The sequence below is a fragment of the Battus philenor genome, unplaced genomic scaffold, assembly GCF_028537555.1.
Source record: "Battus philenor isolate CCGP_79_NKW_IND1 unplaced genomic scaffold, ilBatPhil1.0.hap1 SCAF_23, whole genome shotgun sequence".
NCBI classification, from domain to species: domain Eukaryota; kingdom Metazoa; phylum Arthropoda; class Insecta; order Lepidoptera; family Papilionidae; genus Battus; species Battus philenor.
Window position 1 is genome coordinate 775,832 of NW_027181686.1, and position 16,172 is coordinate 792,003.

Consider the following 16,172-nt stretch of genomic DNA (forward strand, 5'->3'; position numbering starts at 1 on the left):
TGTGTTTAATTATTTTATTGATATTGCATTCTTAAAACTAACGTAATATTGTGGTCAATTTTAAATCTATTTGCAACTACGAACCCCCAGGTAATAAGTTCGATTCTAAATGTATACAGGGTGTTTGGTTATAAATATAAAAGTTTTAGTTGTGAATACGATAGACGATTAACTTCAGTCAATACAAAATCTGCAAGGACAGATGTTAATAATAATTAATTTTAATATGTAGTAATGACAATTTGAAAACTTGTTACAATTTTATCTCCACTGTTGGGCGTGGGAAACATTGTCTACTAAATTTTATTATTTAAAAGCCTTTAAATAAACAACGTACTAAGTGACTCAAACAACATTAAAACTATTTATTCCTGTATTATAAAAATATATCCTTCGATTTTTGTTTCCTTATTGACTATATCAAGTTTATTAAATCAATTATTACATTATTCTTACGGTTTTAAACATATTTTGTATTTACATAATTGTTCACAAATCATATCACCCATCCATCATCCGCAATATATACACCTGAGTAGATATTACACCTAACTTCCATTTTTGGTAGTAATGTAGTGTTGCCATAACCGATGACGAAAATTCTACCCAATTTAGTAGTTTTTGTTTTGTATTAATTTTATTTGCGTGTATATAAATGCTGTGGTTTTTAAATTTATAAGCAAAAATGTTACCACATATTTTTTAGCAGAGTATATAATTTATTATCTGTTGTATTACTGTATTTTTAGATTTTTAATATGTTTAATGTAAATTATATGATTTGTACATAACAAAGTGATGTTTTTAAATGCTTTTTTGTATTGTTATTTAAGGCCTTGAATAAGAATTTATATGTCCCAGTATGGAAAGTGTAGATAAAAAAACATGACTTTGAAGAGAATTATTCTCCAAATGAAATGCGTTTTGAACCCTTGTAGGTTTTAAAATGTTCACATATATCATTTTGAAGAATATCAATTAGATTTTAGTTTCTTTTAAATTTAGTTTTTCTAGCACTTTCAGATTAAGAAGTGTTACAAATCCACATAGATATAGATGGAGTATTTTAAAATGAACAACGTATATTGATAAAATATTGATTATTGTTAAACTATTGAGATTTTTGCCCGGTTCTTTTCAATAATTCTGTGTATTAATATGTTATAAAAGGTACCGTGAAAAACTGGCTGTACCAAAGTTTCAAATGCAAAAAATCATTTGTTATAAACTGAACGCAAAACATTATTGGACATCCATTTGCAAAATTCAAAACGCATATTATAAGTAAATTGACGGAAATGGCTTATTATTTAATAAACGATCAATAATTTTATTAAAAGTACCATTGTTGGATAAATGAATTTTTATATCTATATTTAAATGTATCTTAATTCTTCACATGTTGAATATGCTTAACAAAAAAATAAAAAATAAAAAAAAATGGACTGGATTCTTATTCTTGGCAAAATTAGTTTTTATTTAGTTTACAGGACAGATAATATATGTAGTCTATGCTCGCCGCTTATTTGTACATTGCGAAAAGCCCGTCTTGTTTTTTTTTTTTTGCAAAGCTTTATTTTTTTTATTTACCCTCATTTTCAGCGCTCGAGATCGGAAATTCTTATGTCCCAGAGCCCACCGAACACGTTCTACCAAGGTGAAGAGACCGGGGCGGAGTGGCGCAGTCGCACGCTGCCGCGGGTGGCGGCGGGGCGGGCGTCTCCCGCGCCCAGCGCGCGCTCGCTAGACCTCCCGACCTCCCACACAGCGGCCCGGCACAAGTTCTCCTCCTCGCCCTCTGATATGTACAAGATGCAAGATTTGGACGAACCCCCCATTCAGTATTTAGTGGCTGTGCATAGGTATGATTTAAAATTATTCTTATACGTACTAATATACTATATAGCATGAAGTAAGAACATTGAAGGTAAACAGTCGTAAGGGACAACTAGAGTTTTTAATAGAGTATTTAGAGTATTTACATCGAAACTGTATCGTTTCGCTCGGCGTCGACAGATGGCGCTAGCTGTTTGTAAAAAAAGTGCACCGAACGGTAGAATTGACATTAAATAAAGAAGATTAGACAATGACACTATATATACATAATACAGTAATTAAGTGAATTTGTCCATAAAATAAATTATTTACTTTTGATCTGAGCAATCTATTTCCGGTAAGAACTTTCAAAACTTTCTTCAATTCCTGTTTTATTGTCAATGGTGTCAAAATAGCGTCTTGCTTTAGTCTTTTGATTTTGCTGAATAGCCGGAAGTCGGTGCAGTCAGTACGGATCCAAATCCGAAACCACTAACTTGTAGATAATTAAACCTTTTGACAAACAGGCGCTTGGCAAATGTTAGTTCTACCAACCTATGAAAAAAATTACTTTCCTGCTTCCTTTTGCTCGGGAGTTATAATGACAATTTCACCTTACTCTTTGATCACAGTAGGTACATAGGAGAAATAGCTTCAGTGTTGTCATCGCCTCTGACTACTTCCATTACTTCAATAAAACAGTCTTCAAGAAAGTTTTTACATTTGCTCAACGTCTTGAAAGATCCAGACGTGTGTTATCGATGCTCCTTTATTCATACACACCAGGAGATTTTATAAATATTCGTCTAATCTTATTAATATTCTGTGTGTGATTGTACTTTTAATATGTACAAAGTATATCGAGTACAATACGAGTGTACTAACCAAAGTGTACTGTCAAGTTCCTCGTAAGATGCACGCAAGCCACTTCAAACTGGTCTTGTTGGAAATCTGTGGAAGGTCTAAGTCCAGTGGTGGACGTTCTATAAATAGATCATTGATATGACAATAAGCCCCACTATATAACATATATATTTTTATATTAAAGCTATAGGTTAAATTGTCAAGTCCGCTTTCGAATTGCCCAACTGTGGAAGGTACAATATTCAGTAGTAGGGTAGAGTTTTTATAAATACTTGAGTGTTGATGTATAGACATTTAGTTATTTCATTTTGGAGTGGTCACAAAATGTAGGCGATTGTCCCAAGGACATTGCCCGGTGTTGTATTGTGCAAAAGGTTGCATGCGCGTGCGCAGGAAGCAGAGCCGCGCGGACGCGTTCTTCCTGGCGTGGCAGCGCGTGCGGCCGGCGCTGTTCGGCGTGCCGCTGGTGGTGGCGCTGCGCGCGGGCGAGCCGGGCCGGGCGCTGTACGCGCGCGTGTGGGCGCAGCTGGCGCGCCTGCTCACGCCGCGCCCGCCGCCCTCCGGCCTGCCCAACCACGCCGCCGACTGGTACCCACACGCGCACATTTACCCACACACAAATAATAATACAAGTATTAATAATTATACAAGTTTGTTTCGTCAAAAACTCCATTAGTCCACCACTAGCAATGAAACTGCCGCTGGGTGATGGCTGACAAGTCCTTCATCAGACCCTCGAGGTTCTGCATCTCGCGGTGGAGACGTTCCGTCGACCTTGACGGCGTCAGGGGCTCCAATACCATGAAGTCGCTAACAGCGATATCTATCAATATACAAATACACTACAGTTCTGACAGCGCCATCTATCAACACAAAAATATTTTTATGGCCCCCGCTATTGGGAGCCTCTCGTACCCCTGTTTTGTTTGGGACAGGGACTTTATTTACAAATAATTTTTTTTCATGGTTTTATCTTTATTCTACACTCACTTTCATTCTTCTCAATTTCTTTTATTCTTTCCTTTAATCCTTCACAATATCTTGCAATTTTAAGACAAAAAAAAATAATTACAGTTACGAAGGTCTCCTCCCAGAGAGAGCGTTTAGGCGTATAGTGTCTCGAAATAGAAAGAAATAAATTATGTACAGATACTAGATTGATCATAATATTTTTTTGCCAAATATCCACTGTGGTACAACATTTGGTTGGCAGAAATAATTTAATGTCTCCATAAATGCTGAACTGAATCTGCTCTCTGATGACCATGCGAGTAATATGAGTGTGCTTGGGATTATTTAGCTTATTTTCAAAGTCTTTCGTCGTTGTTAGCTGCACAGTCAGTATTTTAGTCTTTATGAAAAAAACATTGTTGCTATTTTTAATTGTAGGCGTATTTGTAATGCGCCAAAACTACGCAAATTGTTAGGTAAATAATGAATTAGATGTATACATTTAATGTAGCGACGACAGCCTGGGGTACGAGTTCCCGTTCACTCTGCGCGCCGTGTGCGCGTCGGGCGCGTGGTGTGCGCTGTGCGCGTGGCCGGCGCTGTGCCGCGGCTGCGCGGTGCCCAGCGACCACAAGCCGCTGCTGCGCGCCCACGACGACCGCGCCCACGACGACCGTGCCCACGGTGAGATACATGATCATGCAAGACTGCAATCGTGCTCTATAATAAAACGCCGGTTATGAGATTCGAACAGAACTAACTCTTTTTATTATACGTTCAGAAACATACATACATATTACTTTATAACAATGATGGTAGGAACACTATACAATCTACGTTCCAATAGATGGCGTTACATGTATATTAATTAATAATCTTAATATATATAAATCTCATGTCACAATGTTTATACTCAATGGACTTCTAAACCACTTAACCGATTATAATAAAATTCGCACACCATGTGCAGTTCGATCTAACTTGAGAGATAGGATAGTTTAAATCTCAAATTATAGTCGCAATTTTAATTTATTGCTAATTATTGTCTGTTATTATTTGACAGTCACAATTATCTGTTAACTCCAAATGATTCTAACAGATGTCGATACCTTTCGACTGGGTCGAGTAAGTAATCAATAGATGGCGCTGCTATGGTAAATCTACGAACGTGTCATATAAGCTACATTTTAACAGCATAATTACCACGTGTTGTTGACGCTATAAAATTAATTAAATTTATTTTGTAGTGAACAAAATACCGTATAATTCAATTATTTCCACTTTTTAAATTTTCACAGCAACGCGTGGCCGGGTCAGCTAGTTATTTGTATATAATTTCCACATGCTCTACCTGCATGCATCTATTTCTCGTGACCTTGTCAACTTAATAGGGAACCAACCTTTGTAGCTGGTGGTCCCATGCGGCAGTTAACTGCATGGGCGAAGTGCATCGCCCATAGCTACTACAGACAAGCAATTCTTAGAGTTGAGAAGTAAAATCTGAGTTGCGTTAGACACGACCGGTGTTAACTAAAATTATAATAAGTATAGTATTCATATAGATACCATATGTTTATATACTCAATTAAATTTGACTACCACCTCACCTACCCACTAGTTGTCTCTGTAAGACCTTGGGTAGACTGATATAGAATATCTAAAGATATTACGTCCGCCATTACGAAATTTGTAAAAATGTTTTAAAAGTAATATAACTATCCCACTCGATGAATTAATAATATAAGGGCTAGTACACAAACATATATATTTATATGTATATGTATGATTATTTTTGTATGTACGTACTCCCTAAACTGCCTTTCACTTTGTCTCTATCCAAAGGTTGTCTGGTAGAGATCGCCTCGAGCGATAAGACCGCCTCTTGTACCACTTGAATTGTTTCTGTTCTTAGTTATTATCTATGTTATTATGTTACATTTGCTTTTCTTCTTTAGTTTACAATAAAGTGTAAATATATAGAAATAAGAACTAATCGATGTGGCATCGTTCTATAATATACATACATATGTATTCCGTTCCATCTGTTACGGATGGATCACGTCATCAAGGGAACAATCTAAAGATATTATTGTATAACCGGTTTAGTCTCGGATGGAATTCATTTTGGAGCTTTGCAAATTTCGTATATATTAATTTTTTTTTATTAAAAAGTCCAATGTAATTTTTTTTTAAATCATTTTTTTCTCAATAATACTTATATTAAATAATTTCTGAAAGTTTCACAAAAATTTCTTCATGGATAACACAAGTCATGATGATTTTAGAATTTACAAGTTTGCCCCAAATCGTGCGGTCCCAGATGTTTGATCTTACAGATCTTTTTAGAGTGTTTTCTTCCTTGTACGTTGTGTTGTGAAGCCACAATGCATTAGCATCATGAATCCTTGACATAACTAAACATAATAATGATATTTCCTTATAAACAGAATCAGAGTTCCCGTCGTACGACAGCAGCAGCCTGTCGGAAGGCTCGCCCGGCTCAAGGCACAAGCTGCAGCGACACAACAGCGCGCGCCTGCCCGCCGACATCGGGGTACGTGGTATAAGTTCACTACGCACAGACATTCACATAAACATTTTTGTATATTTACATTGTACTATAGAGCTGAACACGGCTTTGATCTAAAGAGTTAGTATCTTATTAAAAGACGTTTGTAACACTTTATCAATTTATTTAACACACGAACAAATTTTTATTAGCGCTTGAGTGCGAGCAAAAAGGACGTGCATTCGTCGTAGGACTCTGGGGCGCAATGTGCTCTGCGACCGAGTGAAAGCGGGCAATAGAACAAAGGCGCAAAAGAAACAAAAAAAAACAAAAGTAACAAAAGGTCTGCGCCCGCGTCACCGGTGCGTGCATGTGCCCGCTGCACTAATTCGGCACACTAAGTTCGCCCGTCGGCTACGCTCGCCCACAAAATCTTACACCTATTATTCATTCAGACATCACATCAGTATATATACGACTCCCACAGATCCATACGGGTGTTCATAGGTTTAAGCAGTAGAGTTCCTCGTGTATCTTTGACCAAAACGGTGGACCAGACCACGGTGCAATTACCTACTGTCTACTGTCCCTTATTCAGTATCCAAAAATATATAGAAATCGAAGTAGAAAGTTCATTTGTGCATCTGTGACCAAGAGATGGACCAGGCCGTGCTGCAATTACCTACTGTTACTTATTCAGCTAGGAAAGAAGGTAGAGTGGCAGCATTGACTCACTAATATAGGGTGCGGAATGCCCCGACAGATTCTAACATTACTGCGAGGAGGTCATGAAGTCATAAATATACACAAAACTTAATGTCGGATAATAAGTAAATGTGATATGTATATAAGAAAACAAATTTTAACAGCCGAAGTAAATAAATTTAATATCAAAAATATAAATAAAATAGTGAGAAATGTGAAGACACATAGAAGGCGATATATAACTAGAACGCAAATTAAATTAACAGAATGAATGGAATGAATGGAAGATATTGTAAAAGAAGGGAGAAGAGAGAGTGTGAGAGAAGAACGGAAGGAGAAATATGAAGAACAAATAACTAAATTAAAAGCCCCTAAAAGGGGGCCATGAAAACACATGGACATAGCTTTCTCGTTATCTATACTATTCACACTGCTAATAGACTTATAATAAATATGATAGCATCGCAATAAATTTCGAGGTTCGAACATAAGTTATGTCGCACTAAGTTATACAGGATGACATAAAAGGTTGTCAAATATCTCCCTTCCGCCTTTTTGTCTTTTGAATTTCGCGGCTATGTACAAAGCGCTACAAAGCTCGTATCTGGCAATACTATACATAATTTGAAAGGTCTTGACATAACCTACAAAACGACGCTATGCATGATTAGTTTGGATATTGCGTTCAACAGTTATAGACGTGTAAACATGGAGTTCACTAACGCCAAAATTCGCGCTATTTTAAAGTTTTCCTTCGTTAAAGGCAAATCCGCTAGAGAAACGTTCCGTGAGATTAATGGTGTTTTGGGGGATGGTACTCTATCACTTCAAACCGCGGAGGAATGGTTTCGACGATTCAGAGCCGGCGAAAACGACACCATGGATAAGCCAGCCGGCGGAAGACCTGTGACGACAAATACCGATCAAATCATGGACTACATCGAGTTAGACCGGCATGTGGCATCTCGTGACATCGCCCAGGAGATGGGAGTTAGTCACCAAACCATTTTAAACCATCTGCAGAAGGCTGGATACAAAAAAAAGCTTGATGTTTGGGTGCCGCATGATTTGACGCAAAAAAACCTTCTGGACCGAATCAACGCCTGCGATATGCTGCTGAAACGGAACGAACTCGACCCATTCTTGAAGCGGATGGTGACTGGCGACGAAAAATGGATCACATACGACAATATCAAGCGAAAACGGTCGTGGTCGAAGGCCGGTGAATCGTCCCAAACAGTGGCCAAGCCGGGATTGACGGCCAGGAAGGTTTTGCTGTGTGTTTGGTGGGATTGGAAGGGAATCATCCACTATGAGCTGCTCCCATATGGCCAGACGCTTAATTCTACCATCTACTGCGAACAACTGGACCGCTTGAAGCAGGCGATCGACCAGAAGCGTCCAGAATTGGCCAACAGGAAGGGTGTAGTGTTCCACCAGGACAACGCCAGACCACACACTTCGTTGATGACTCGTCAGAAGCTACGGGAGCTCGGATGGGAGGTTTTATCACATCCACCATATAGCCCGGACATAGCGCCAAGTGATTACCATCTGTTCCTGTCCATGGCGAACGCCCTTGGTGGTGTAAAGTTGAACTCAAAAGAGGTTTGTGAAAAGTGGCTGTCCGAGTTCTTCGCAAATAAGGAGGGGGGCTTCTACGAGGGAGGTATTATGAAGTTGCCGTCTAGATGAAAACAGATTATCAAACAAAACGGCGCATATTTGAACTAAATCCGATCACTGTAACACTTTTTATAAAGCATTGAATAAAGAGCAAAAAAGCGGAAGGAAGATATTTGACAACCTGTTATATAGTTTGATATATATAGGTCTCAAAGGTTTAAAGGTGTGAATGTATAGTTCATTCGCAGTTGATTAATGTATGGTTCACCCTGTTGAAGAATCAATGATTTCAAAAATACTAAATAACTTAACAATAATAATATAGTAAAAAATGCGTCTTCAAAATTCTGAATAATACATATCAAATTAATTATGGTTTAATATCTGTCCCTGCATAACTTATTGGTATGTCGCATTCTAATAGAAACTAGCGTATCATTTGAGAGTGATCACTTTATTTAGGGTGATTGCAAATGTGTAAAATCTTTAAGTCTTTTTGTTGACTAGTGAGCTATACATTCACCCCCTTCTTACGCTTAACCTATAAATTACGGCATGATTCTCATGCTAAGAAACTTGCAATAAATAAAACAGGGTCCTATTGACGTACATATGTTTTGATTTTATGGCATTAATTGTCCCAAAATAACAAGTGTAAACATGATGTATATAAATATTTTTTATTTGATTATACAAATTTATCACTGTTAGAAGTTATTGCGATCAGGAAGTCGTTATCAGATCTTCTTCCTTCGCTTTTTCCTTAATTTGGGGTCGAGTCTCCTTATCAATTTGCGCCAGGCCACTCTATCCTGGGTTGTCTCTGCATCAAGTTGAATGGTTCCCAGTTCCATTCCGATATTAGACCACCACGTAGCTTTTGGACGCGCTCTCCCTCTTGGGAATTCTGGGAGGCTGAAAGCAGTTAGTCGTTATCAGATAATGTTAAAAAAATATATTTTTTTACTTTATGTGAGATGAGAATGTTCTAGAACTTTATGGAAAGTGTTGTTCCAAAATTACTGTTATATTAATGGTGCGCAGGGCGAGAGCGTGTCGGGCGAGGTGTCGTACCTGGAGGCGAGCGTGCTGCGCGCGGCGCGGCGGCGCGGCCTGATGCTGGCCATCGACTGGGAGCCAACCGCGCTGCACCTGCGCTACCAGGCCTCCCGCGAGCGGGTCAGTGCACCAACCACCACAGCACCACACCACCACACCTGGATATACTGTCGTTCCGGAACAAGCCCCTAGAATCTAAGACACTGAAAGCCATAGACCTTCCTCCAACATCGCTACGATGACGCATGTCCGCCACCACCACCGAGTGTGGTAGTGGTGACCACCTATTCACGCCAATCGCCACTCGAAAACATTTCAATCCCAACAACCATCACTTGCACCAGCAAAGTACCTTGTCCACTGTCACTTCAAGTGATACTCTTTGAGCTACGTCAGTGACCTTGGTTCTCTCCGTTGCTCTTTAGGTGACCTTGAGTTTTCTTATAAACCTATCGTGTAATACAAGACCATAAAAACACAAAATATTTTTTAACACTTTATTGTATATGTAACAAAAGAATTATGTAGATTTATTTCATAAAGCACAATGAGCGGTGTTATCACTCGTGGCAATTTATTACAGACTGCTATAGCATGAGAACAAGAATAAGTAGCGTGTAGTTGACGTACAAATATTCTTCCTACCTCAATTTCTTGCTAGTTCTTGTAATTACTATAAATATTAGTGAGATAGGTAAATTTTCTAGTATTTTATATAGTATATAAGCAGGCGCGGTTGCCACGAGGTAGTAGTAGACGCGGCGTGGGTTGATGCACCACTAGGTGGACTGACGGCTTAGTCAAGGTCAGCGCAAGATCTGACATGGTGGTGATCTTTAAGTTTATAGCCTGATATATACAATGAGAATCCTAACTGTGTACTGCAGTGTGTGAGTGTGCCAGCTAAGTGCTTGGTCAGTGGTATATATACGTGAGTGCGTTGCAGGCGTGGGTGGAGCACGCGTCGGTCGCGGAGTGCAGCGCGGCGGCGGCGCGGCCCGTGGACCTGGGCAGCTGCCTGGCCGCCTTCACGTCGGAGGAGCGCCTGGAGCAGCGGTACCACTGCGACGGGTGCCGCAGCGCGCAGCCCGCCACCAAGAAGCTGCAGATTTGGCGCGCGCCGCCCATACTCGTGAGTTTTAATTTAACACCAAGCCTTCGGGGACACCAAACCCACCAAACGTTTTACAGAGTTGACTTTTTGCAACCAATTTAAAATACACTCACAACCTTATAACATTCAATCAGATACTCCCCCCCCCCCACACACACACTCTCTCACTTGTAGATATAAGTGCTGTAAGTCAACTTCTCGCAGTTGCAGAGTCAGAATAGCGAACGGGTACAGAGCACAACTAGGGGGTAGAATGAAAAACGCTTATCTGGATTGAAGTACATTTTATTAGCATAGCATTAGGACTGCAGCGCGTTCCAAACAAGACCAAGAAGTAATAGTAAATAGGTATCTAGTCAACCCGGAACAAACGCCATAAGGGTTTGTGGCGTGCATGTCGCGCGCCACTCAAACACCAAGCTCTTACCCACGTGACCGTCAATCGGATGGCGGCGGCGGCAGTGAAACAGATACATGACAGATGGCGCCACAGTAGACGCAACGAAAATCTGCATCGCGCTGTTGAGAGTCTCCGCGCTCATTATAAGGGCTAGCGGAGGTGCGGTCAACGCAGGAAGAAGCAACTGAAGATCAAGAAGCAACCGACGAACAAGAAGCAATCGACGAACAAGATACAACCGACGAACTACCGAAGCACAAGAAGCTACCGAAGAACAAGAAGCTACCGTACCGCGACCACTCCTACAGGTTCATACATGTCCAAAAAAATCTCACGGACATAACAAATTGAAGTTACCTCACGCATCTGATGCCGCCAGTGACTTTCATATCAGCTGTTAAAGAATAAAACTTTGTCCGCAGATCATCCACCTGAAACGCTTCCAGTACGTGAACAGCAAGTGGATAAAGTCGCAGAAGGTGGTCAACTTTCCGTTCGAGGACTTCGACCCGACGCCGTATCTGGCGTCCGTGCCGCAGGAGACTATACTGCGGCACCGTGAGCTGCAAGCGCTGCGCCGGCGCCCCGCTGCGCGCATCGCAGAGACCGACAGCGAGCACTCTGACGACGAGCTGCATGACGACCCTCAAGAACAGGACAGACATCGAGCTGTACCGGACAAGCGCAAGGAGTCTGTGGAGATTAGAGGCAGAGCGCGGCTGGAATCTACCAGTCTAACGGCCACGCCTGTCACCGATGACAACCTGGTGGACTACCACCAGCACCATCTTGAAAATGACCAGGACCCCTTCGATTTGAAGTACAAGCTTTACGCTGTTGTGGTTAGTTATCAGCTCTGTCACTACCGCATACAATTCCCAATTTTTTTCACCTCTTTGTATTTAAGTTTTATATATATATTTGTATTTAAGTTTTATATTATTTGTATTTAAGTTTTATATTATATATAACTTTTTATATTATATATAACCTCTTTGTATTTAAGTTTTATATTATATATAACTTTTATATTGTTTCGTTGCGAGTTATTTATATTTTACGTTGTTTTACCGCCATTATTTATTTTATATTCCTCCAATAACCGTCGTCATTTCCGACTACCTTAACAATATGGCCTGTCCAGTTTGTGAATGGACTTCCTATTTGGCCGTCTTAAGTTAACTTTCAAATCTGCTGAACTTAGTTTAATAACTAAAACAGTTGCAGCTAAAACATTTGTGTTGTTGTTCGTGTTGGTGCAGTCGCACTCGGGGCAGCTGCACGGCGGGCACTACGTTGCGTACGCGCACAACCCGTCGGGCGCGTGGCTCTGCTACAACGACAGCTCGTGCCGCGAGGTGGAGCCGCGCGCGCTCGAGCCGGCCGCCGCCTACCTGCTGTTCTACGAGCGCCGCGGCCTGCGCTACGACGCCTACCTGCCCGACATGCGCGCGCGCACGCCGCAGCCCGCCGCCAGCCTGCCGCCCGACGACGCGGACCTGCGCGCGGCCTGCTCGCTCGCCTGAGCGCACACACACACACACGCACACCACAACCACACAAACAACTACAACTAACCCAAAAATATCCATCAAGATGCGTGTATACCAAATTGATCACGTAATGTGAAGTAATTGTGCTCGGTCTTTTGAATTTCCACCAAAATTTTATTAAAGATAGGTGTCCATTATGTGTACAACTCACAATTTCGCTTTCGCGTGATCGAAGAATACCCACCCTCTATTCCCACTACTATAATCCTTCATTAACCTGAGATCAATTCGAATTCAGTCAACGACGGGTATCAATAATGTGGGTAGTTGTGTAAAACCAAATTAATGTGAAGTAATTGTGCTCAGTCATTTAAATATTCCGAAACCTTCTAATTCTATGCAGTTTAAAATGTTTCCACAATTATTTTTCGAATGTGTAATAATAGATGGATGGTTTATGTAAAAATCGACGAGTGTAAGAATAGATTTATATATGTGTTTACTGATAATTAAATGCATTAAGTATATTGCAACTGTGATAAAGATCACTACATAGTTTTGTATCGCGGGGGTTTCCCGCTGCTACGGAAACGACTTGTATTAAACATTCCTATTGAACTTGTTAGGTGCGCTATTGAAATGGAATAATAGAGTTTTTTTTATCATATACTTACAAAGCTTATGCCTCTTATTTATGTATATTAAATTACGAACAAATTGTGCTACAATTTAGTACAAATTCATTGTGTCGTTGTCGCAAAATACAAATCGGGTCGGGAACGCGTTGTGGGGATTCCCCGCAATGTCGCGCCAGCCAAGCGCTCAAACGCTAAAGTTTTTGTGTACGTTACGATGCATATTTCTCGTAATAGACTGATGTGATGTAATAATATATTGTATTGTTTTGATTTGCTGCACGCACTTTAACGCAGTATTTGGATAACGCGGCGTTAGAACTATAACGCGGCGTTTTAGCTAAAGTTATGTACGCGTGCTGTGAGCGCGTAATAGATAATATATTTTAGGAACACATTGTTTTTGCGTTTTCAAGTGTAAGCTAAGAAATATTTTTCGACTACCCGCTTAATATTAGAGCTTATTCGGTTCTAGTTTTGTTATTTAATATAAGTTATGCAAAAATATTTGTTTAGCAATTATGAAAGCACCCGCTGCGGTGGTGCCAAGTATTAGTTTTATTTGCGTGATATAGTTTAGAATACGAAGTGTTTATGAGTTTTCGGACGCCGTGTCCTGGACTCGACGCTTTCCACTGCGTTTATCAGGAATGTGTTTTGTGCCATCAGCCTTTCAAATTGTAACCGATATACCAAAGGACTTGTCCATTTCGGCGGGAATTGTTAAATTATAATTTCGTTATTAAAATTACATATGTGTGATTGTAACAATTGGCGAATTAATTTATTTCACTTTGTAGTTGTATAATCACCTGTATACATTGATGTGAAGAGAATCTGTGCTGTCATATTTAAATGTAATTGAATTTTATGTGTAAATAAAATAAGCTTTACGAATTTATTTAAAGTAATTTACAAACTGCGCGAGGTGCAGAGAGCCGGGCGCTGACCAACGAACAAACCGCTGCGTGCGGCGCGCCGGCGCATACCGGAGTTATATATCGTTGTTCTGTTTAAGTATTTTAATTTAACATCCCTGTGCAATAAAGATATTTTGTACGATTTGTGTTTTTTTGTTGAAATTGAGTGAATAAATCTCTTGAACGAATAGCTCTATTTACTGTATTAAAGATATTTTAGGTTCTTTATGGAGAGTTTGTTGAAAGATGTTAAGATAAGAAGCTTAATTTGATTCTATTTTCTGTCAAATTAGGCTTTTCATTTTTTCTTTGACGTAGACAAGTGACAATGACAACACTTAAATTAAAATGACAAGTAGAAAGATGTTGCAATGTTGATGCAACCGCGCAGCATAGATCTGACGTAGAACCAGATCGCAAAAGTGTAATAGGGATGAAGTGGTCGCATGAACCGTAACGTTAGAAACCGCATGGTTAGGGCGTTAATAAAGATAAACAAGACAGCCATAATTTAAGAAGTAAAAAAAAACACTGACATGTAAAAAAACGGAAATATTACCGTTTCAACAGCTCCTAATAGATACCGGACTGTTCATAAGAGAGATAACGCTCTACAAAGCCGAAATTAGCCGATTGTCTCTTTCCAAAGGTCGATGTGCAATATTTATCGACGAGTGCTGTAAATGTAATCGGTAAAAACAAGCACCAACGCTAGTCTGTGGAATATATGAAAAAATGTTATACACACAAATGAAATTATAATTAAATGTTAGCTGTAGGAATGTAAACCATACTTACACAGTGCAAATTGAAAAAACCTAACAATTTTTTTTTAATTATTAAATATATATTACATAAATATGAATAAAACATCACAAGGCGACAATTTTTAGGAATTACTAGTATATTACGAAGCAGTTTAAACACTACACAAACTAGAAAGGTAGAATGTGTAGTAGTTTGTTCACGTGTCCTCCCTGCGGGCCAACGCCTATCTGACCATCGACCGATAGTGGGATTCCCACTTTCTGCTCGAAGATTAGAAAAACCCACACTTGAGCATCTTTTACCCGTATAGCGCTAATATCGGAAGTACATCTAAGAAGTGGAAAAACCTAACGGCGTCATTGTTTCCAGACAATTATAACTTAGGAGTCTTCAAGACAAGAGTGAATAGGTTTCTTTGCAAGCATGTAGCGTCGTAGACCTCGTCATCGCTTAACATAAGGCGAGACAGGTCTAATGCTTCGCCTATAAGGGGTAAAAAAAATACTTCTTTTAGCCACGATCGTGAGTAGGGCTTACGATACCGGGATTCCCGGGATCCCGGACGATTTTTGACCGTTATTCAAAACCAGTATTTATGTAAAAATACCAGTTTCGGTATTACATTAGTTGATGAAAATTTAATTTATGCACAAATAAATCCAATTTAAAATTATATAAATTAATTACTAAGAAAATTTTAAGAATTTTTTTAAGAAATACAAACAATTTGATTGTATTAAAATGTATAACAGGCACATTGATTACACAAACGAAGCCGAGTATGGCTAATGGCACCATAGAGAAGCGGCGGTGTCGGCAATATAAAGCGATTGTTAATGTTTTACGTCAACTGCCCAATAAATAGATCTGGTTTATACAGATAAAGCATGTAACACGAAAATTATAAAATTGTTTAGATTAGATTGTTTCATTTTGCAAATCAACTGTAGTGTTTACAAATAAAAATTGTCGATTGTTTATGTTTTTCGAAAGCATTATTTAATAAACAAATTTATTAATGTTATTTCATTAATACTTTCTATTTAATTATATGTTTTGCTTCTTTAATTATATGCCATATACTAGCCTATTATATGTAAAATGTAACTTACAATTTAATATTGGATTTCATATATTATTTGTTAACAAGTCAATATAGCAACTGAGGTAAGTAAAAACATAACAAGTAAACTTTTTTATTAATAATACCGGTATTTCAAATATCAAGTACCGGTATTCAGATTTTAGTTCGGTATTGTAAGCCCTAATCGTGAGGGCATCTTGTGCTCTAACCATGTCATTCCTCCTAGATC

At 39.2% G+C, this 16,172-nt stretch overlaps 1 protein-coding gene across 1 annotated transcript in view; it reads left to right on the forward strand.

The window, feature by feature from the left end:
• Usp32 (Ubiquitin specific protease 32) overlaps positions 1-12,626 on the forward strand; it is a 64,518-nt gene extending 51,892 nt beyond the window's left edge. The window contains exons 20-27 of the mRNA XM_068767736.1: positions 1,603-1,862; positions 3,073-3,267; positions 4,142-4,314; positions 6,078-6,184; positions 9,515-9,649; positions 10,476-10,661; positions 11,466-11,885; positions 12,306-12,626. Coding sequence (XP_068623837.1) covers positions 1,603-1,862; positions 3,073-3,267; positions 4,142-4,314; positions 6,078-6,184; positions 9,515-9,649; positions 10,476-10,661; positions 11,466-11,885; positions 12,306-12,569 — 1,740 coding nt within the window. The 3' untranslated portion in view covers positions 12,570-12,626. The remainder of the gene's footprint in view (positions 1-1,602; positions 1,863-3,072; positions 3,268-4,141; positions 4,315-6,077; positions 6,185-9,514; positions 9,650-10,475; positions 10,662-11,465; positions 11,886-12,305) is intronic.
• The last annotated feature ends 3,546 nt before the right edge of the window (positions 12,627-16,172 follow it).